The 24,075-nt window shown below is 42.6% G+C and overlaps 1 protein-coding gene across 2 annotated transcripts in view; it reads right to left on the bottom strand.

The window, feature by feature from the left end:
• Positions 1–24,075, bottom strand: part of LOC142589617 (WD repeat domain phosphoinositide-interacting protein 3) — a 30,724-nt gene that overhangs the window by 6,128 nt on the left and 521 nt on the right. The window contains exons 2-9 of one of the 2 annotated variants that reach the window (XM_075701120.1): positions 23,969–24,043; positions 21,536–21,640; positions 16,523–16,610; positions 15,790–15,884; positions 12,312–12,502; positions 6,654–6,739; positions 4,732–4,836; positions 4,146–4,267 (exon numbers count right to left, since the gene is read on the bottom strand). In XM_075701120.1, the coding sequence (XP_075557235.1) occupies positions 4,146–4,267; positions 4,732–4,836; positions 6,654–6,739; positions 12,312–12,502; positions 15,790–15,884; positions 16,523–16,610; positions 21,536–21,640; positions 23,969–24,043 (867 nt within the window). The remainder of the gene's footprint in view (positions 1–4,145; positions 4,268–4,731; positions 4,837–6,653; positions 6,740–12,311; positions 12,503–15,789; positions 15,885–16,522; positions 16,611–21,535; positions 21,641–23,968; positions 24,044–24,075) is intronic. The other variant, XM_075701121.1, reaches the window with a different exon arrangement.

The raw sequence follows: 24,075 nt of genomic DNA, 5'->3' as shown, positions 1-24,075 counted from the left end.
CAGTTTTTAGATGCTTGTAGTACATAACAATGTGCACCTGAATCTAATACATACGAGATTTTTATACTAACCCACTCACAGAGGGCACTTTCAATCACGATTGATTTTCCCAATTGCAATTGGCTCTTATGCACAAGCTGCAGAAGGAAGCCAACTGCAATTAAGAAATCCTATCACAATTGGCCTCAATCCTGATCAAAAGTGTCCCCTGACACTACAAAAAAGACAGAAAGAAGAAAGAAAATACAGCATGCCTCACAAATCAGACGAAACCTGCAGACTTTACCATCACAGAATGAAGATTTACTTACACTTTCTGTCCATTGTCATCAATTTCGGACAGCCTTTTATCACTGCATACAGATTACAACTGTCGTCCACCACATGGTGCACTGTGCTTGATATTTGGCATTCCTTGAAAGACTATGCAACCATTGCAAATGGTATAGTGGCGTAAACCTAGATGAACCACTTCACCAGTTCATTCTGCAACACATGCAAGTCTCCAAGTGCCGAAGGCACGAGATGTGACTCTGCTGCCACTACATTGGCATGCAAAATAACTTATCTCTCGAATGAACGTTAGTAATTAAAGCCTGAAAGCAGTGCACTGTCACCGCCATCCTAAGCAAAAACTTGTCCTTCCATCATCCTATGATGATAGTGATGATGCTGGTTATACCACTAGGCTGCTGGTAATGCTGTTAATGTAGTTTTTCGTTTCGTAGGCAATTGTAGCAAACAGGCAATTTATGGACCACTTTTCTTGGAAAAGAGACATGTATTTAGAATCAGGCAATTATTAATTACGAGCTGCCATTTTTGCTTTGAGGTCTGTTGAAAATAGGTTGAATGTCATTGTTTTCGGCAAGGGATAATGTGTCTTCAATGTATTCCCTGTCACTTAGCACTGCAAAGACAGACGCTTCCAGTATCAAGTTCCTAATGAGGATCACCACTGGGGCCAGTTGCATGTGTGTGCTGATCCTTCAAGTTCTAATCATCTGGCGAAGGAGAATATCAGGATTCGAATAACTAGCGCGTAGGCCTATGTAAGTGTATGTTAGTGCAAGAAGTACTTAAAGCATATTTCACTAACAGGAGCACATAGTACATCATCACTACAGCTGAATTCTGTTAATTCAACCTTAATGGGACCAACGCAATCGATCATATTATTTGACAGTTCGAATAAAAAGAAGAGGCTGAAAGAATTGTCTAAACAAACTGCTGCTTTATTTGGCAGTAATTACTTGGGTCTAGCACAGCTCTGAATCTAACGCACACCTAGTTTTTATGGGTTCAAAGTAAAAAACAATCTGTGCACCCAAATCTAACATGCACCTGATTTTACAACTAGATAATGCAGCATGCCACTGATTCTGGCAACAAAAAAACGATTAGGGGTATGCAAGTATTCGAAATTTTTGAATAATGAATCAAATAGTGTTGTAGTTGATTCAGTCTTCAGATTGAATAGTCAATATATCTAAATATGAATTTCTTTCAAATAATTTATAACATCAACTGTGCCCAATTAAACATAAAACTGGAGCAAAAGACCGGTGACTTTTCAGCCCCGCAGGCATAGTTTAGACACAAAACATGATAACCTGCATAGTTGAGCAGGCTATATTGCTTACATAGCCATACTTTACAGGCTATACTGTGCCCAACTGTGCCCAATTAAACATAAAACTGGAGCGAAAGACCTGTGACTTTTCAGCCCCGCAGGCATAGTTTAGACACAAAACATGATAACCTGCATAGTTGAGAAGGCTATATTGCTTACATAGCCATACTTTACAGGCTATACAGTGATAATTTGCACTTTCTGAAGAGTCTTGTGTAGGCGAAGAAACTACTTGTCTGTTTCTAATGCTCCATTTGTGCTTTTGACAAACAACGCTTTATAATGTACTATGTAATGACAGAAACTTGCTCACTTTAATAATACTAAGACCTGAATATTGCTCTATAACAGTTGTGATAACGACAGTTCATTTATTATTCAAGATCTATTCAAAAAGTACTCAATATTTGATTCGATTCTGGTACTATTTGAATCAGTCTCAAAAATAATAATTCACATACTCTGAAAAACATTAATCCTGCAGTTTCTTTTTACAGAACGAACCTTTATTTGCATTTAATTTCCATCACTTCCACTCTGAGATAGCTACTGCTGTGGGCCACAAGATGTCCTCCATGCTGTACACTGCGTTTGATATTCTGCATATCTTGACCAATTCTGCAATCGTTTGGATCGCGGCCAATGACTAGAGATTAACCACTTCATCAGTTCATTCTAAGATGCTTGTAAGACATCGACTTGCGAGAAGCACATGATGCAACACTACTGCCACTAGCTTATCACGTGAAATAACTTCCTTTGAATTAGCCTTCATAACCAAAGCAATGCGTCGCTGCCACCAGCTAAGTGAAAATATGTTCAGATGCCATCTTGTGATGCCAAAAGCAAAAGTACTGGCTCTGCAGTAGGCTGCTGCCAACACTGCGAACATGGTTTTGTATTCGATTGTAATATGCAGACCAATTATGTACAGATTTTCTTGGAAATAAGATACATGTTAGAACAGGGTAACTACGTAATCATCATTGAGAGCTGTCTTTTTCGCCTAAAACTCCAGCTGTGTTCCTATACTTGCAATAAACTGTAAAAAAAAAGACAGGTTCGTGAAGACAGCATTGAAGTCCTGAATGATGCAGGCTATACCCAAAAAATATTTTAAAATTACGATAATTTGTGCTATTTTTTACATTTTCTTATTCATGCAAAACGGCATTAAGTTACAGAGACGCCTTCTGGATGCATTCCGTTACTTGGGCTCTAAGCTATCTTAGCTGTCAAAGCAGACGGTCTCTAATGCTGGCCAGAGTTGGAACAAATCCTCTGTAGACAGCAAGCCTTGGCTCACAGAAATGTGTACACCTTTTCAAGGAGAACGCCCTGGGCGTCACCATAATGCCTTATGGACTGTGGTAATTGAACATGAATCCCCGTGAAAAAGTATTGCAGAAGCTGCTGTGCGTGCCTTTGTACTCCCACGACACAGTTCAGAGAGGAGGTTCTGGCTCTCCCTGATGAAAACATCTATAGGTGCCAGCCAGGGCCTTCGGCCAGGATTGAATTAACCAAAATATTGAATTGAGGTGTGCCAAATTAATGAAAGTCTGCCTTAGTAACAAATGTCCCAATCTTCTAACATAAGGTAAACAAAACAAGTAACACGGATAGAAGTAGTTGGATGCTCTGCTCGGAGATTGCAACACCTGTCCACTCATGTTGAACTGTGTTGTTCGAAAGTGGTGAGTGCGTACAACATTAGTTCCTTGTTTTTTCCCCAACCAGGCAAATGTCTTATTTTTCAAACAGAAAACGAAATGCAATTTCAAAGCTAGATTTACATGTTGAAAGCCAGTGCTAAGAATGAAACATTGCATAGGTAGTAGAAACTGTTGCATGCAGATGTGAAAAGTGTGGCCTGGACTAATGAGAAAGACAAAAAAAGAACGAAATATGTTGTATAATAAGAAACAGCCATCTGTAATATGAAAAGGAAATATCATCGTGGGAGAACAGAATACAGTCCAAGTCCAATTTCTCAGACTCCCTAGGCGCCGTGAAAATGTCAGGAAAGTCGGGCAGTCCAAAAAATATGAATCATGCCTGTTAGTGCCCCCAAAGCATCCAATCAGCACAGGCACATCTGAGATAAATCTACAGGAATGCTAGTACATTTATTAGGCGTATCAGTGCTCCTACTGTGATAGGAGATGGGGGGTGCGTGTGTGCATAATTAAGGAATATATAGACTGCATCTCACGACAATTGCCCCTTCTCACTTATACGCTTCACCACACTACTTCGCGTATGCTTCACCGCTTAACACAGCTGTATTGCGGGGAAGCTGACTTTCGGGCACTGGCATTATGCAATGCGCCATGCTTTCCGAGCTTCGAAGCCATTGCCCAGGATTACAAAGGTGAAGTCGGCGCCATTGCTAACAGCGGCGAATTGTGTCAATGAAAAAAGTCGCAGTTTCACCCGCAAGGCGAAGCATCGATTGCGATAGTAGAGATCTAGTAGTTTTATCGGCCAAAAATTTCTGTGGCATACATACCAATGACAGAGTTCTGGTCTGCTCCAAAGGCACAGATGCAGTGGGCGCCCCCGGGCACTTGGAATTTTCCAAAGCTCCACTTGGAGCTGAAGTACTTGGGTAGGAAACTGGCCGATGCCCAGCTGAAAGCATGACATAAGGTGAGTCACGAGCGTTGTGAAACTTTCCCAAGTTAGCATTAAAACTGCTGGCCTTCCAACAAAGCGAGGGCCACATTACGCAAGAGTTCTTTGCCTGAACAATTCTTTATGGTTGACAAGTTTCCTGCAAGCATTCATATTTTTGGACTGCCCAAGTTTTGTCATGCTCCTTAAGGAGTTCCAAAAATTAGATGTTGACTGTATATATGGCGAAGATTTTGGACTGTTCCAAACATTATAAACATCTGATGAAATCAGTGGTGTTGCTTCATGAACTTTGAAGATGGATTTCAAAAGCAGCACAGAATCTGTCACTTCACGGTGCATTTTCAAGGAGAAAACCTTGTTTTAAATTTATCAGTCTTGTGCAATTAGCAGCCCCTAGCTTACTGACTCTATAACAGACTCACAAGAACGATTAGAACTGGAGGAAGGTTATTTCTTACCTCGACTGCTTGTTTCTCTTTGAAGAATCTTCAACCACAAATATGTGCACAGTACCATGGTCACTGGAGACACACATCAGTGAGGTGTCCAAGTTGAAGTTGATGCTGCGCAGAGATACCTTACATGTGCTGCAACCTTTAGACACAACTGAAAGTGCTTAAGTGACAGTGAAAAAGGCCCTTCCTCCTGATGCTGTCAATAACGATGAATCTTATGCCCTATCCATTTTCTTCCTTTCAGCTGTCTGAACGAGGAGCGCTCATATTCATCATCAGCCTAATCTATGTTCACTGCAGGAAGAAAGCTTCTCTGCCACCTCCGTATCCTCTTTGGACCCCATGTTCACCCCCTTAAACAATGGCTTTCATCCTTTTCACAATTACGCCAGAAATAGTAAGCTGCATTATTCTGGTGTGATGTAAAGCTAGATGCAAGTGACATTATATGGCAAGCATGTTATATTGTTACAAACAGTTTTCTAGAATACTGATATTTGTGTTAGATGTGCCACTGCATTGTCACCGAAGACAAAAAGTGAATGCGTAGTACATTCCAAATATACAACCAGATGATGCAGCAATCGGGGATGAAAATTTAAGGTGAAGAACCACCATATATAGTCTACACTCATTACAATGGACCCGCATACAACAGACTTTCTGATATAGCGGACCCTATTTCCACCTTAGTTTTCCCTATCTATTTTATTAATGCAACAAAGTTCACTTTTAAAGGACTGCGTTGCATCAGACTATTGGCTACAGCGGACAAAATTAGTCGCAATTTTTGCCAAAATCGGGCACATAAAATGGACTTTTTCTGTGTCGACACGGGCTGACAACTGACTTATGAGGGTAAGCTGACGACTGTGGCTCAATATTGCGTGCCCGAGGGGGGAAGGCGGGGCCAGAAGCGTGCTGTATTCTTTCGTGCCCGAGGCATTGGGCGGAGGCAAGGGAGAGGGGAGGGGGGTTTAACTCCGGCAGCTGGTGCTTTTCGGCATGACCACCGTATTTGGAAAGCAATCTGCGGTGTGGGCAAAGCGTGCCTACACGGGCCTCATCTTCAAAGTGATCTGCGATGTGTACAAAGTGCACTTAGTGCCGGTAGCTTTGTATACGTTGCGCTTTCAACATTCGCATAGAAGGGAGAGACTGCGTGAAGGTCAGTTTGCTCGCTAGTACTGCCGCGCATCCTCACTCCAATGTTTTGACAGTTACATAGTTGTTTACTAATTTGCTACCGCAATCGACGCTTCGCCTTTTTGGTTTGTTTTTTACTTTGGACGTTCGTCACTGACTCTTTACAATAACGTTGTTACACATCCCAACCAAAGTTTTGGAAGTGAGGCATTTTGGATATTACGGATTCCGTATAAAACAAACATTTTTGTTGGATTATCAAGGTCCGTTGTAATGAGAGTCTACTGTATTATGGTAAACCTGCTTCTATGTCTTCAGGAAAACGAAAGACACTTTTATCTGAACAAACTGGAGATATGGACTCTCTGTCCGCATATATGGAGGTGCTGATGAGAGTATATAAGTAGTTTTTTTTTTAGGTTCTTGAGATACTGGTAGACAATGAAAACTGACCTTGAGAAATATTGTGTCACTAAGACTTTTAGGCTCTGAGGAGGATATGGTCTTCACGCCTGATTCTTCTCAATGTAACATTTTTCTATTCACCCTCAATCATGCACCTCAGAATTAGCCCTTGACACCTTTTGCAGTGGCTGCAGAGCAGCTGGAGAAGACAGTGGATAGGGCTCTCACATCGAAGAGACAGAAATGTGTTGGAAGCATTTTGCCCCAGGAAAATTCCTCCATAGTCACAGTCATCAGTAATAACAAGCAACACACTAACGAGAAGAAGCTCAGTAAACAAGTCTCAATTGCAAGCTAATGCTTGCTTTTCTCACCAGTAGATGCTGGCTGTGTTAGTGCCACGGCGGAGCTCATTCATGAGGTTTCCAGAGGCCGTGTCGAACACCCGTATTAGTGTACCCTGCACAAAGTGGGTACTGATAGCTGTACTGAATATTGCATAAACAAGAGTGCAAAGTATGCAGGATTCATGCTCAAAATTCACATAGAGGCAGTATTTTGCTGTGAGTGTAGTTTAACAGCATGCTGGGCTGCTATTTTGTAGCGATGCCTTATGCCTTATTCTGTGCTATTCTTATCATCCACCACACACGGCCACCTGATCCCGCTGATAATGTGGGCAGACCGTCGCTCTGACCACTGTCCAAGCGCGAAAAGCCTGAAAAAGCATAGAATCGAAAAAGGCATCACTACAAAATATCGGCCCTGGTGTGCATTACTTGCATGTCTTGTAAAAAATATATTGGAACTGCGCATCATCTACTGTGATGCTGATGCACATGTAACAAAGCCACTTTTCAAATGACTTTTAACTTATCCGTAAACATGCAAACCTTCGCAAAATACCGAGCCACTGGAGACAGAGATGGCAGCAACAACGCTAGTAGCGAGATCTTGTGATGCTTTGTCCAACCACAACGCATTAGGCATGTTTTCGTGTTACATAGGTGTTCTTGAAATCGAGAGTTTGACGGAAATTTGTCTGGTCAGGAGGTGACATTGTACGTAGTTGAAAGTTGGACACCGGCCATAATAATGAAAAATAAAAAAATTTCGGCTCCCACACAGGAACCTTGTTTACAATCTTGAACAAACTCTGAACGAAGCTCCTGTGTGGGAGCCGAAACATCTTTTTGTTTCTCATTTTTATGGCCAGCGTACAACTTTCAAATACACACATAGGTGTTCTTGCAGAAGAAAAATAAAGAAAATGTGGCATGTTTAACGATTAGGTCACTGCCAACGCTTTATGCCAGTAGCTACATAGAATATGCTTAATTACTGTAATAATAGCTCAGTGTCTTCTCTGCACCACCAGGTGGAGCCACCAACCCAACCACTCACATTTACATCTTTGGCATACCTGCCAACCTGAAGATTTGGAAATTTGTAAAACTATCATGGTGGGGGGGGGGGGGGGATGCGCGGTAGCATTTATTTTTAAGGGATTTACCTTTTGCCACAAGCTTATACCCCTGTCACACGGCAAATCTAATGTCATTTCCAACTTGTTGCGATTAATGTCATTATCACAGCGCGCTGTCACACGGTGAAAACTAATGTCATTTGAAAATGATGACAATGACGATAGTAAAAAAAAAGACACGCCTCAAACCCACTTTTGTCCAATAATTATTTTCCAATATGCTAAATACCACTAAAATATGTGATCGTTGCTTTCAAACCGTAGCGTTAGATCGCTAACTTGTCGACATTGCCAACGAAGTCGAGTAAAGCCAAGCCAAAGCTAAGGCAAGCAACAGGGCGAACAGAACGATAGGCGCGTCCGCTACATCTGCGAAAGTGGTACGAGAAGGGCAGTTGCATGTCATCGCCGTTCTGATGTGCATGCAGGCTTGAAATATCCTCATTTTTGGCGCAGCCACAGGAAAACACGCGCATGCTTTTACGCCAAGTCAATTGAAGCGGCCGCGGCCGATGCTCCGGTGCGAACGAACACGACTGCTGCAGCGAAAGCTAAAGACGGCTGTCTGGTCACTGGACTGAGAGTAGTTTTCTGTATTTACGCACGTGGTGTACTTCAATGTCGTTAAAGCAATAATTAGGTAATAAAATTGATAGAATAATAGTGATTTTTGTTAAAACAATGAAAGAAGCATGTACTGTTTGCGAAACACTGGTACACTCGTGGTGTCGAGGATACACATTCGGTTCCAAACGAATGCGAATGAGTTTGGCGAACTCATTTGTTTGTAAATGTCATTTTCGACGAATGTCATTATGTTTTACCGTGTGACAGCAAACAAATGGCATTATTAGCAAATGTCATTCGTTGTAAATGACATTAGATTTGCCGTGTGACAGGGGTATTACTCACGTTTCCACAACCGTAAGTTAAATTCATGTCTTGGAGAGTAAGGAGCAAAAACTCCACTGGGACACAATTTATTTTTGCAGTGATTTTGCTGTTTCTGACTTTGCCTGCTTCAGAAACTTCTCCGTGTAGGTTTGCTCAAAGCAAGTAACACTTTAGTATCCCTTGACCATCAGCAGACTTTCAAGTGTTTTCTCACACACAGATGAGTGAAACTCCACTCAAGTTTTGTTCACAGTGCTGAATATTCCTCACATTCAACATTGCTGAGAGGAATGGAGAGAATACCCAGCATAACCATTGAAATTCTGTGAAACCTGAGCGATCCGTCGACACTTTGAAAGCTTCCTAATTGTGACCACTGCATGTCGCACCTTGGCTCATTCAGTGTGTCAGCTGGAACTTGATATGCTAGCAAGTTGACAAACACGACTTCAAGTGCGTCAATTGCTTCTTCTTTTGATTCGCCACTCCGTTCAAGTGGGATAGCAGGGAGCGCCATAATAAAATGACGTACGCTGTTGAATGAACCAGTTTCCATAGCTTGTACTTGAGCAACTTCAGCCACCTTGAGATTGAAATTTTCTAGCAGGAATTTGTGGCGAATGTAATTGCATGCCGCTGTTAAGTACAGAAGTACAACAGAGAAGAACTGCTCTCTCTCAATGCAGCTCAGTGTCTCAACCACAGAGTAGGTTGTGCAGCCAATGATTATGTCTTCATTACTTTTCTGTTTCTCCGCAGCTCCATAATCAACTTCCAGCAATGAATGACATGCCTTGACAACACCTGGGTGCACAAATCTAGTCAGGATATCCTCGAAAAGGCTGTTAAGAGGCCCCTCAGTACATGAATCTGAGTAGCCTGTATCTGAGAAGGCAGTTTGCCTTCTTAAAAAGCGGTATAACATTTTGGAGAAAAAAATAGCATGCTCTGTTTAGCTCCAATGACAAAAAAGAAATCAGGCACTCCTCACGAGTCACGTGGCTGGCTTCCCCAGAATCCTTGGTATGATGTTTCAGTTTTTTTTTGCTTGAGGTCAGGGATGAGCTCCTTTCCTCTTTAGCGAGAGTTTAATGTCGTCGGTGCTTTTTTTCTGAGGCCTGCAGCAGTCTTGTGAAGATGTGTAGCAAACTTTGTGGTCAGTGCAGGATTGGGAGGTTGTGAGGAAGTTTTCGGAATGTGGTACGACTCCAAAAACAAGCTCTGCTTGTTGCACTGCTTTGGTTAAAGTAAAGAAATCTGAGTAGTGGTTCCCACTGGTCGAACAGCCTCTCAAACACTTTTCCAATGAGAGCCAACGTGTTGGCGAATGCTTCAACATCTTTCTGACCTCTGTTTCATTTTTTTAATTTGCATTTTTGGTAACTCTTCAAGTCAATCTTTCCGTTTCTAGCTTTTCTCTAGGTAAAAAAGATATCAGCCAAAGCCTCAGCAACCTTTACAGGAAGACATGAAGCTCCTTTTTGTGTGGCCAAGTTGATGAGATGGCATGGGCAACCAACCCCTATCAAACCTGGTTGAGCCTCTCTCAATACACAAGAAACACTGTCTTTCTTGCTGATCATGACATTGGCATTGTCCGAACACATAGCCAACAGGTTTCCAACTGTCAAATACCAAGACTTCATCTCGTCCAGAACCAGATTTGCAATCTTGTGACCCATTGCTTCCCCTTGAATTGTCCTGAGGCAAAGAAGGTGGCTTTCGACTCTACTCGTTTGACAAAATATGTCGCAACAATAGGGTAAAGCTGCATATCCCTATTGTTATTGCCTTCTACAGCAATTTAAATACTTGCTGTTTAAGGGCATCCAGCAAAGGAGTCTCCGTGTTGCCAGCCATTTACCGAACAATTGACGTCGTCTTTGTTCATCCACAGGCATAGCGTTTCGCTTCTTCGCCCTTGGGGAACGTCGTCCGGAAAAGCGGTCCGGCATGATCGCCGACACTCAGCAGGATGTTGTGTTAAACTAAAGAGCCGTGAAGAGGCATTTTGCACGAATCACACCGAGGTTGTTGTCGCTGAGTACAAAACTTGCTAGGCTTGGCTGGCTGTCCACGGCTCACACGTAACCCTGATGCTTTTTCGAAGCGATGTGAATCTTGATGTCAGACTTGCCGCCATGCGAGATGTTCACATCCCAGGCACACGTGGTGCAGAATCCAAACTTCTCCCCATTCTTCGACGACACGAAGAACAAAATTCTGCCGTGTACGATTTTAAAAGCACTTGGAAGTACTCTTGGGGCTTTGAGCCCGGCATTGCACTGCGGAGCCGCTACAGGCCGGAGTCACACTGTGTCCAAGTCGGCAGCTAGTCCCACAAAAGGCAAGGCCAACGCTGCAGTGACTGAAGCTGACTCAAGTCCAAACCTGTGCGCCCGCGCGAACAAAGGCAACAGCATGGCAACAGGTTTGCGGAGGTGCTAGAGGTGCTATCGGCACTATCAAGCATTGGATATGGATTCATGACCCCCCTAGTAGACGACAGAAGTCACTACAACCTTGCAGCTGCTGATGATGATACCATGCATACATATTGCCCTCTCGTGGCAGCGCAAGGTATCAGGGTGTAGTTTTACTACATTTTCACTTTTTTGTTCTCGCAAATAAAATGTTTTCCGTAAAATTTCAAGCAAGATTTGTAAAATCATAAGACTGCTCAAAATTCATAGATTTTACAGAAAATTCGGAAGAGTTGGCAGGTATGCTCTGGTAACCCAGTATTCTGCAAAGGGAAACATGTTTAAGGACAGCTGAGTCGATGAGATTTGATGCTGTAAAGCACTATTAAACACAAAGGAGTCATGTTGCTGCAGCACGGAAAATCTGAGGCCTGTTGAAATTTTCAGTAATTTACAACTGAGAATTTCTGGTACTAAGTTGGATCTATCTGCATGCTCTACGAACACTGAGACTGCAGAGTTCTGGTGACCTTCTAGCCCTGGCCAGAATTTATCATAGCGATGACCCCTACTCTTTCTTGAGAATAAGTTTTTGCTATGTTATAAATAATCCCTTACTGTTACTTTTTTCTACTATATATATCTACAGTGTGTCATTGTAAACATGAGTGTGACAAGTGCATTTGGCCACAGCATTTGAAAGCAGTAGAGATTTTGATAAATTTCTTAATGGCCCTGTCAGCTCAATAGGCTGAGAGCTTGATGGCCGTAGAAACCACCCGTCTAGCAGCATCCAATTGGCTTTTGTACTGACAGACTGCAGTCTGAAAGTTTTTGAAGTGCTCATGTGAAATTGCTACAAATTTCTAAAGCTTTAGCAGACATCCGTGCTGCCCTGAACATGCCACCGTAAAGTCTGCAGAAAGCTACATACCACGTGTGTGAACCAATGCTTGATAAAAGGGAGTTTTAAAACTATGGGATCTCAAGTGAGGTGACGCAAATGATCTAGCTTACAAATTAATGCAAAGAGAGCACAAAAGGCACACATGGGTTTTTGGATACGCTAGGCTGCTTGATCATGCTATTTATAAAACTCTCTAAAGATCTGAGACCCTTGACCTACACCCTCTGTAACTAATGGCAAGAAAATGAGCAGCCGACTGCAAACCGCAACACGAATTGTAGCAACAATGCTGTCAATCAGTTTTCACAAACAGACATCACACCTTTTCAGAGGCTGTCGCCAGGTGCGTCCCACTTAGGTTGAGTGCAATGCAGCTTAGGGGCGCCTCGTGAGCTTCGATGTCCAACGGCGACTTCTCAGTCTTGCCGAGGTCCACAATTTGCACATGGCCTGTGTGTCGGCCAGGGAAAGCCAGTAGACTGTTGTTGCTGTTTGGACACAGCACGCAGAGGCCTGTAAGTGAAGATGTGTGTGCCACTTCAACTACTGCAGAGTAATCGGCAGCTCCCCCATAACAGCAAACAGTTTTATAACTGCAAAAACAAACAAACCACAGAGAGAGAGCACACAAGGACAGGCGCACCTGTCCTTGTGTGCTCTCTCTCTGTGGTCGTTTGTTTGCACAGTTATAAAACTGTTAGCTAATATGCACCAACTCGCCCAACAAGAAGTTCTTCTAAACCCCCATAGCAGCATGAGTGAAAGAGATAGTGAGAAAAAGTTGTATGCTACACTGAAGAGGTTAGCCCAGCTACAAGCTTGGCATACTACTCCAGGTGTACATTGTTATACCACAGCCAGATGAAAAGTAAGTGACATTTTCAATGAGTGCACACTGCTGCAGCAAACGCCACATTAGTGGCATGCTGCTAAACCCAAAAAGAAAGTGCAAAAAAAATGTTTTGCTTGTCAAAATGGCATCGAAGCGCAGAATAAATAAGCTCCATGCATTGAACTATGCTACTGTGTCATTGAAGTATTGGTGGAAGCAGCAATAATAATATCTGGATCTTTCTGACACTAGCAACATGATGCCGTTTCTGCACTTCATGCTGGCTTTCAAGCCCAGGCTTGGTCTTCCTCTACCTCTCTGCGTTCTAGCGACATCATCTGCTCCTTATTTCTCATTTACTTTCCCTTAATAATATACTACAAGGGATGAAAACAGAGAGCTAGACAAAACAAAAACACAAGCCCATGTACGGAATTTAGCAACAACACGTGGTAACCGACCCGCATGGTGGCCAGTGCTCTTTGCGCCACCGGTGAGCCTGGGGGCACTTTGCTGGTGCATTGTAGCACCCGATGAAAGCAAGGGCCTCTGCAACACATTGTGACTGCAATTGGCCCCCCAGTGGTCACCCTGCGCTCAATGGTGGTGCAAAAAGCACCGGCCACCATGTGGGCCAATTATCACTTTTAAACAGTTGAGCAGTGTACACAAACACACAAGCAAAATGCACAAGCATGTGAACACAAAGTAGCTTAGAGAGTCTCACTGCAGCCTGTGTACTCCAGGAATGCAAGAACTACCCTCATAGAAACTGCATTGCTTGATACAAGGACATCCAGCAAATGAAGGTAATAACTACACGCCTTACAGAGACCTGAAACTAAATATATGGCTTAAATTCTGTGTGCCAATTGGATGAACATGATGTATACTGCAGAGTGAGAGATGGGACACAAGATGACGGTATGTATGTCTGTGTGTTAGACTTGTCGCGTGGCATGTCTATTCAGCACAACAAGTGTGACCCAAGACAAATGTAACATATCGGCACACACAAACATGCCTTCACCTTGTGTATTGTCCATCACCTTAGAGTACATCATATTCAGTCATTACTGGCGTGATCAATTTTTTGTTCTGCTAAACCAATTGAACACTTCAGACAGTTTCGGTGTTCCGGTGTGAGCAGTTTCAGGTGTGAGCAAAGTGAGTGCAAGCCAACTCTGTTCCCTCTCCTTGGTGCATAAAACTTTATGCAGAGACAGCTTATTACAGTAAAACCAACAAGTGCTGTATTATGATCTGCAAATTTTTAACTACAGCAAATCATTATGAGTTTACTGCTGCTGCAGTGGTTCTCAAATTTTCGACATGTGGACCCCATCATGTGATGTGGTTAGTTGTGCATAGTAATGCACTTGCAAGCTAACACATCCCCAGTTGTCTGACAAGGAATGACAAATAATTGAACATGTTCCTATGGGTGGGCAGCGCAACCTGGACGAAGGACGAGAGGAAGTACACAACATGAGTGCAGACTAAAAACTGGTTTATTATTTCAAGCAACGGACTATAATATACAGAAAGTGTAAACACGTGTAAAGTGACATTTACAAGGGTGTTAGCCTATCTTGCCATTCAAAAAATGAGTTTCTTTATCCTGCAGAGTGATAGAAGTCTGGCTGATGCATGCGCCTGAGTTCACATGCACGAAGTACGCCTCTACAATCTCGCGGTTAATTTGATGCATATTTTTATACAATATTTCTGTTTGTTCAAACATGGGTTTGCATGAGCAAACTTTACAATGCGCGGCCAGATTAGAACCTGTTTCATTCCCGATTGCACCTTGGTGTTCCCTAAGGCGGATGTTAACGCAGCGTCCCGTCTGCCCAAAGTACATTTTGCCGCACGAAAGTGGAATGACGTAGGCCACTCCCACCGAGCATGCCACAAGCTGCCCCGAGTGTTTGACGCGGCATGTAGCTTTGGACGCTTGTTTAGGTCTATTGACAAGATTGCGAATCTTGTTTAAGGAGTTCTTTGCTGAAAAGATTACTTGAACACCATATTTCATGGCTGTCTTCTTTAACCCATGCCCCATCTGATGTACATGAGGGATGACTGCGTACTTTTTAACTCTTTCTATCTGTCTTTGCGGTGCTTCTCCTTTTTTTATTTTCTTCACTAGCCCTTCACATATTGACACGATAATGGATTTAGGAAAACCGGCCTTCTCTAGATGATTGAGTTGTTGTGAAAAGCTCAGATTGGCGAGGTGGTGGCATGACTTTTTAAGTGCGGAACCCAAACACATCATAGCAATTCCTCTTTTCACAAGTTTTGAGTGTGCCGAGGCGTAGTTTAGAATTGGTTTGCTAGTCCTGGGGTTATATTGCCAACAAATATGTTGTGCTGTTAAACTTAACTGCAAATACAAAAATTGAATTTCATAATTACTGGGCAGTTCATGAGTAAATCTGAGACCCATTCGTTCTTTATCAAAAGCAGCGAGAATATCTCCAATAACTTTGGAACTGTTTTGGGAGCGGATAACTACCAGGTAGTCGTCAACAAACCTGAAGCACTTGATCAAAGTTCCTGCCAAGGTGCCCTCGAGTGCCCGGTCAACAGTGCCGAGAAAGACCTCGCTAAGAATGGGTGCGACCTGAGAGCCAATGCAGACCCCCTGCTTTGTCCTTCGTCCGGGTTGCGCTGCCCACCCATAGGAACATGTTCAATCACCAAGTCGCCCAGCTTGCCGTCTTAATACAAAATAATTGAAGTCTGCAAATTCAGAAATCAAAAAGAGCATGTTTGGCAGACAGAGCGGACTGATGTCATCTCCAATAAAGAAAACAGAAGTAGCTGACACGAAAAACAAAGCATTCTCGACTTCTGTCCAGGTTCCCTGCAGTAGCCGAAAAAAAGAAGTATATATACTATATTGGTTGCTAAACTGGACAAGTAACACAAACTACCCTGCTGCCAATAGCCAACGTGTTACCTTTATCATTGGGACAGGTCTCAAAGACATGCAGCTGCTGTGGATTCTGGGTGAAGGTGTACACCTTGATCACAGACTCCAGCGCAACCACAATCCTGAAAAAAATTGACAAGGCGCCAAATGCAAGTAAATGTTAGCTAAGAACATACATGCACTCATTCATGCACTAAAGGTCTCTCACTCAAAAACATATGAAAAGAATTGGGAGTTTTCAAATGCACATCTTAAATTATGACAACTGCACTGTCCACCAGCATACAATGGCAGTGCTTATTGATCAGGTTTAATGTCCCAAACATGTGACATTGTTACTCAGGGCTGCAGATTAATTTTGACTGCCCGGTTTTCCTTAAAGTGCATCTGAAAGCATGACACACCACAAGCATTTTAGCATTCCTCTTGTATCAAAATGTGGTGAATGTAACCAGGAATCGAGACTGCATAATCTAATGCATAATCTATGAATAATCTATGCATAATCTAAAGAACCTAATGCTTATCGTTAGTACAACACAGCCAGGTGCCATACAAAGACAGAACAGGTTTTGTCTATTGTTATGTATGAACGAACTTTGATTCCACAAACTTGAAAGCAAAATAAATTTTTTTCATCAAAATTAAAAATGGTCATTGGACACGGCCGGCCAAATTTATCTGAACATACCCCTCAGATGCATGCATACTGAAGCCTGCACACATGAACCAGGAGCAAGAATGTAAAGAAAAGGGTTACCTGTCTCGCCGCAGTCTGACTGCTTTGACATCACTTGTGAACTCCAGCTCAATGACATGCAGCTTCTTAAGGTCATCCCATACCATCACTGCAACAGAATGACAAGCACAAGCGCCACATTTAATTTTCACGCTATACATGCAAATAAACAACCAGATGAAAAAGCACTAGTAGACCAAAGTATGTCCATGTATGCTATGCTTACAAAGCAATAGCTATCTTCAAATGAAAGTTAAATATGTAAAGCTGGTTGCAATGCTTATAAATGGCTTTGCATGTGCTTTGGAAGCAGTGGCAGCGACTCCAAGAAACATCTTGTCCCGTGTCTTATCAGTCTGCAATGCCAACGGAATGTGTACCAAGCATCAGGCACACATATTTATTATTACCTTGTAATAATACTGTGAAATCGATTTGTAAATTTGTGATTGGCTACACAGAAAAACTAGAAAACAATCAGGCTTCTGCTTTGCCGCATTGCTGTGGCTTGCCAGTGTATATATTTTGCCGGATCTAGTCCTGCGAGGAAAACTGGAACATGTGAGGGTCTCTGTTTCTAAACAGTGAAATAGATTATAGCCTTTGAGAGGTGCTAATAGCCAAGCGCTAGGAGAAAAGAAAGGAAAAAGAAAGAAATCTGTAGCTGCAATCAAATATCGGTTTGAGGGTTATGCTTCTCTTCATCAGTCACTTTCAGTAATCTTTTCAATTTCAGATGATGTAGCATGGGGCACAATGCTCCAGTCACCGCAGAGTACAGTGACTCACGTCACAACAATCCTAAAGCCCCATTGTGTCAATGCACTGGATGATGCATTGTGAAAACAATGCTGACAACAAATGTGCCTGCTGATATATTTCTTCCAGCAGATACGCTTTCGACTAGCCTTATCAGGCTAAGATAAATATGTAGAAGGCTAAGATCTGTAGTAAATGACACAGCTTTGAATAACCGCTCAGCTGATTATCAACATAGGATAGTAACTTACAGGAAATAATTAAAAATAATTTTATATTGCATTAGTACCTCGCCTAAAGGAACTTCCCTTTCAGAAAATGTATAATCAACATGATCCCAATCAAGTTTACTAGGTACCTTGATGTCAACTTACAGTCACTATGTAATATATAAAAAAAATATAAAAATTGAATATGGAGCAAAGCTCTTGATTACTAATACAGACATACACGTACACATGCACTCATGCAAAGAAATTTTAGAAAGGCGGAATCACAAAGAAACAAACAATAACACATACAGTGTAACATGAATAACATGTAATCACAGTGACAACAGAACACAGGTATTGTTCATGAAAGGTCTAGGCTAAGCGCAATAGAAAAAGAAGGCCACTCAAAATGTCTTAGTCTAGTCTAGTCTGTTCTAGCCTAGCAACAGCAAGAAACGATCTTGTTATATAATAAGAACGATCTTGTTATATAATAAGTACTGGCAACGTTAAGCAGCAAGTAAAAGAAACAAGCCTAAACCGCATGCAAGTTTACAGTTAGGCAGTCAACCTTGTGCTAGTATTTTATCAGGGGAGAACTGGCACACAAGAATCACGTCTGGCTACAATATCACAGTTAAATCTTCGTGGTACTCGATTAACAGTGATTTAATGCTTGATTAATTGATTTGCGTTAACATCTCAAAGCAACACAGGCATTATGAGAAATGCCATAGTGGAGGTCTCCCAGATTAATTTTGACGATCTCAATGTTGTTTAACCCTTGAACTCTTGAACCCTTGAAGTTCATAAGATTTCCCAATTTCTTTTTTTAGATCGGTAATGTTTTGCACATAATGTTCTCACTCACAAAATATGTTAATTTTATGGTTTACCTTTTGTATTTTATGAAAACGTTCAGTAAGTCATCCACAGAGAGTTTTTGTCAAATTACATTAAAGTTTGCCATAATGTTCTCTACAATCCCGACAGCAAAACTGTATGCTACAAAACAATAAGCATGAGGGCCCAAAGTCAGCAGTTAATTGGTGAACAAGGTAACACAAACGACTCATTACTAACACGACACATAACATAACAAGACAGAAATGTGTGCCTTGAGTGAGTAGGATTCATCCTTGGAAATAGTGGTACAAAGCAACAGGACGAGTGCATCTCCGTGACTGGGGGTTAAGCATTACAGGTGAACTGCAATGAACTTTAGGACCACCTAGCTTCAGATGGCGTTGAGATATAGAGCCACCTCCATTCAAATTTCTTACGTTTTAAATACCAGTGGACATGCCATAGAAAGCTTGCAAAAGTAGATGTTTCTGACACTGAAACTGAGCAAAAGAAACACTATTATTACCACTCGCCTAAAGTTATGCCCGACACAGAACACAGAGACTCTCGGAGAATAGGCAGTATCCGAAGCACACTGAAAGACAGGCCTGTGCACCCTGGCAGCGTATGTGTCGTTTTCTTAGGTGCTTTTAACGGCAGCTAATAAGAAAATTAGACATTAACCAGCCCTGCAGCTTTGTAAAAACTGCTTTAATAATAAATACTATGTAAACATTTATAAAAAAGTCTAGCAAAACTGAAATTTCATTGCAGTTACCTTTGAAATGGACCACTAAAAGGAAACATTAAATCAGTTTAGAGTGATTAAGTTTCTTGCAAAATTCTAGTTTAATTAGTTTTGTTGTAAGAGGTTGTTGATTACTAGAAGATAAAATGAGGGCCATATGTCAATATCATGAATTTCGTGACGAAGCCTCAGCACAGGTACATCAACGTGATGTCATGAATTTCAAACTAATTTCTCTTATTTGAGCCACTTTATTGCAACAAAAGTTATCTGAACTATCACAGTTAGTCTTTGGCTCTCGTATAATACAATGCAAACCATCTTTGCTGATAAAAATTTACTAGGCCCAAGGTGATTTCAAAATCTATGATGTCGGGGTGAGCTGGCACGAGAACCTCCCCACCCGCCCCCCAAGGGGGCATTACCCCCCGTCTTTCAGTTCTGCATCTTTTTTGCAGCTTATCAGGCCTTTTCTTATGGTAAGAGCCGCTTTATTGGTTGATAGAATTGCAATGCACTAATAGAGTTGAACTTATTAAAGGGACACTAAAGGTTACTATTAAGTCAACGTGGACTGTTGAAATACCATCCCAGAAACCTCGAAACGCTTGTTTCGTGCCAAGGAGAGACTTATTTTAAGAGAAAATGCGTTCTGAAGCGTCCGCGTACCTCTAGCGCAGTTCAAATCGCCCGCCCTCCGATCGAGGAGAACTGACATCATGGTCTCATAGTGACGTTGCGCCATCGGTGAGTAGAACGGCGTCCGCAGACGGCGCTACGGCTTTTCTGCGCAAAACGCGAACGCGCGGCCAGAAACAGAGCCAAGACAGAGCCGACAGCAGAGCGAAAGCGGGAGTATGGTGGCTAGCGGAAGGAGAAACGAATTACGTCCCACGTTACGTCCCACGGCACACGGAGAGTCCGTTTTCGTTAAACTATAGGCTGCAGCGAGCTCGCAGCGTGGTCGGCGTGGTCTATGAGAAGCGACGAGCCTTTTCGCACTCGCAACAGGGCATAAAAATGTGCGAATCGACGCAAAACTGGCCTAGAAACGTGCTTCGCCACAGCCAGGGCTCAATACGACCCAAGCTGGCACGACCCAGATGTCGTTTCCCGCACCGCCACCAGGCGCCGCTACTATACCTCACACTCCAGCGCAAGACGCCCATAAGCTGGTACTTCATTCTATGACGCTAACTTCGACGCTCGTCGCAATGGACCCTGACACCGACAGATTGGCTCGCGATGGTGGGCTCAACTTCAGCGATTTGAGCACCGACGAGCGCGACCTGCTTCTGAGGGCTCGCACTGCCGGCGTCGTTGCGTACTACGACGGCGGCCTCGACACCGGCTCTCCGGAGCGGGAAAGCAACGAGGGCTTCCCACGACATCACATGGACGTGGCATTCTCGCTGCTTGTTCCAAATGAAAGTTTCGCGAGCAGAACCCTCACAGCACGACGCGATAACGAAACTACTGAAACTCCAAAGCGTGCGCGGCGCAGAGTCGAGCGAAAACGAAACCTTTCGAACACCCATATTACTGAAGGGTAACGTCAAAATGTTATTTTTTCCTAGAATCGGATAGACGTAGACAAGTAGCATTTTTTCCGGCTTATAATCGAATGAAATGATATTTTTAATACGAGTAGTTGAGTATTAGTAACACAAATTATGAGGAGACCTTTCGTCATCGGGCTAGTACCGGAATGTCGCTGGGGGGTCTCAAATCGTGTCATGCATTTGCCTCAATTTCTCGGTTACTAAAGCTCTGTTCGCGATTATATTGACGCCTTAGACGTTCTAGAACATTGCTCTACCACTTTAACTTGAGTTTCTGGTAACCTTTAGTGTCCCTTTAATGCAGAGCATTCTTGGAGAGTTCAACCCAGTTTTCTGTAACATCTGGCCAGTACATTGCCGTTTTCGTGCAACGATCCCGAAGATTATGCAGTCAAAAAACTTTGCCCAATCTGCCACTGGAGTCAGTAGGTATGCACCACTCTTCAATGAACCTTTTCGACACCAACTAGGGTCACTAGGCATGACAACAACAACAAACACCTGCATAGTGACATCTACATAATGTTATGCATTATGTAGATGTCGAGCGGGATTGGCTCTGCTGAAATTCCTTTCTTTTTTCTTGGGAGTCCCTATAACGTGCACCGAAATTTTGGTACCCAGGCATGCTTTTTTTAACCTTTCCTATCAGAATACAGTCAAACCCTTGACCCTGTGCACAGCAGCAGATTACTGCATCCAATGTAAACACAGTGGGTGGTACAAATTTTTTTAAGCACCATTTTTTAAATTCAATTACAACTTTACATGCTACACGGCCACTTCAGCAGGTAGGCTAAAGGTTCATGTGTGGAAGGAACATGACTAAGGAGTGCTACTGCTGGTTTACTACGAAGCTGTCAACTAAAGAACAGCAGCGCTTGAGTAACAAATGTCAGGTGACAACCTTTGTTGGGAGGGTACCTCGGCTTGCACCCTCCTCCGACCAGAGCAAGGTAGTTGCAGCGGAACAGCATTTCCACAATGCCGATGCCTCCATCTGCAAAGTCTGCTAGCAAAACACAACAACAAAGTAAGATTAAACCACTTGTAACAAGAAGCTTTATTGCTTGGACACAACTCCCAATTTTCTTATTCGGATACACATGATAGGCAGAAATGCCCGTATTGGGCAATTGGCAAACTCATTCAAATGAAATTTGTTACATTTAAGAATGTTAATCCTAGTGAATGCCGAGAACACACCTTATTTAGGTCATCGAACCTTTACCAGAAATTGTTGACAATTGGCAACTCGAGAAAAGATTTAGCTCTCATACCGGTGAACTGGCATTTGTGGTGTTTCATATTCCTGCCAGGCCTTGTCTTTACTACAATTTTAGTTATTTTGGGCATATTACTTGCATTCTTAAACAGAATTCAGCAGAGTGTAGCTGACAGCAAACAATGTATACGAATAAAACAAATATGTAGCAATAAGAAAAAGCAAGCAACTGGGTCATGTGCATAGTCTTTATGAAGCGTTTCCAGTAACTCCTGTTTGGCAAGGCAGTGTGCAAACAATGCAGCTGTTTGTCAATGTGTCAGTGTACAGCCCTATACCCTACAAAATATATGAACACAACAGTAAAAATCTGTAAAGATCTGTAAAAAAGATCTGCATTATTGGTTTAAAGGAAGCAACCTAGGGTACGTAATTGTTAAATGAAAAGATGTTTATATCCAAACACGAAAAAGAAAGTAATCCAGAGATGGCAAAAAGGTCTTAGTTGCCTCGGAGATTTTCTTTCAAATAACTTTATTTGCATATGCTACTGTAAACTTCCTTGCCTCTATCCTTTCTTACATGGTTTACTCCCCGTTTTACTAGCCAGGCTGACAAAATTTGTTGCACAGTATAAATCAAGACACAATACCATGAAATAACTGTGGCAATCATCATCATCATCATCCTACTTTATGTCCACAGCAGAACGAAGGCCTCTCCCTGCGATCTCCAATTACCCCAGTCTTGCACCAACCTATTCCAACTAGCGCCCGCAAATTTCCTCATTTCGACGCACTGTGGCATAACTGTGATATCTAACACAAAATAGATGAAAGTAAGTTTCATATGGTTAATGGAAATATGCCCTGGCATGTGTATAAAGTTATATCTTGTAGAAACAACACAGTGATGCTCACCCTAATCTATCCATGTGTTATCATTGGACATCTTTCCTGTCTTTGCATTTCTGTGAAGGAAGCAGTGTTCCCCAACGTTCACCTTTTTTAGGTTTGTTTAGCCCACATACGCTTTAAGTAACTAAAAATCACAACACAGCACACGCTGTTAAACACAAGCAAGTCAGACAGGCAGTAGCATCACACAGGCCCTTGTAACGGTAAATTCTGTTCCACTCCATAAAAGCACAAAAAAAAAAGGCTTGTCTTGGTTATTTCCTGCACAATGCTTGCCCACAATCTCTTTCACACAGGACTCGACCAACAACAGATAGTTGCCAAAACGACGGCGGGAGGTAACCTATATTACTCGCGCCCTGCATTTGGCCTCTTCGCACAATCTCGCCTGGTAGGTCGCCTTGTGGCAGCGCGAGCGTACTCATGTACTTAGGATATTCAAAATCGACAGAGCACCTACATTACGAGCAGAAGACTCGCCACTGTTCCTGTGAGGAGCATAATGTCGCACGGAAGAACAATTTGCAAATCCTACACAACATCTTTAAGGAAAAGGCCACGCCCACAAATCGAGTTTCGGAGGTCATGTACATACGTCTGAGCATTCAATAATCTTGAATCTGCAACTGTTCTTTACAAATAATTTGACGAAGAAGCAAACAAAATGTTAATAATGAAATAACGAAGAAGACAGCGATTACGCGCGTGAACATTAAAAGAAGGGTTTTTAAGACATTCTGAAACCGTGCCATTCATACTTGAGTTCCGAGTTCCATTTGAGTAAGTACGAGCGTGACTACACGCGTGACTACATGCCTTTTCACTCTTTCTTTTTGCGTTGTATACCGTTACTTCACACACTAGAAGCTGCCTGTCGCGGCGGTTTTTAGTTCTAAAGTTCGTCATGGTGCCACGTCCTAGGCTGTCCAATTTAATGTCATTTCGTGAGCCTGGTGGAAAGGAAAACACAGTATTCATATCGGCTCTCGAGATACGGTCCCGTCAGCCCAAGGGGATAAGGGTCGATCGACCTATTGCTGCTACGTGTACCGCATTTATATTAAAAGGCCCAACAACGTCGTTGGTTGCGTGGCCGACCACAAGAGCAGGCATGCAGCTCACAAACAGGTACGGCCAGTCTTTACCACAAGTCGCGCGACGGAGTTCAGTCAAAAGGACGGTCGCCAAGCTTACTTACCCTGTTTCTCCTTCTCCTTGAGGGGATCGCAGTTGTAGACCCTGAATCCGTTCTCCATGCCGCACGCAAAGCATCCTGTGACGATGGATGAAAGAGTTCGTACGCAC

Source organism: Dermacentor variabilis, chromosome 8, assembly GCF_050947875.1.
Source record: "Dermacentor variabilis isolate Ectoservices chromosome 8, ASM5094787v1, whole genome shotgun sequence".
Taxonomy (NCBI): domain Eukaryota; kingdom Metazoa; phylum Arthropoda; class Arachnida; order Ixodida; family Ixodidae; genus Dermacentor; species Dermacentor variabilis.
The sequence above is the reverse complement of the archived record's forward strand: the minus strand, read 5'-3'. Positions and strand labels throughout refer to the sequence as shown.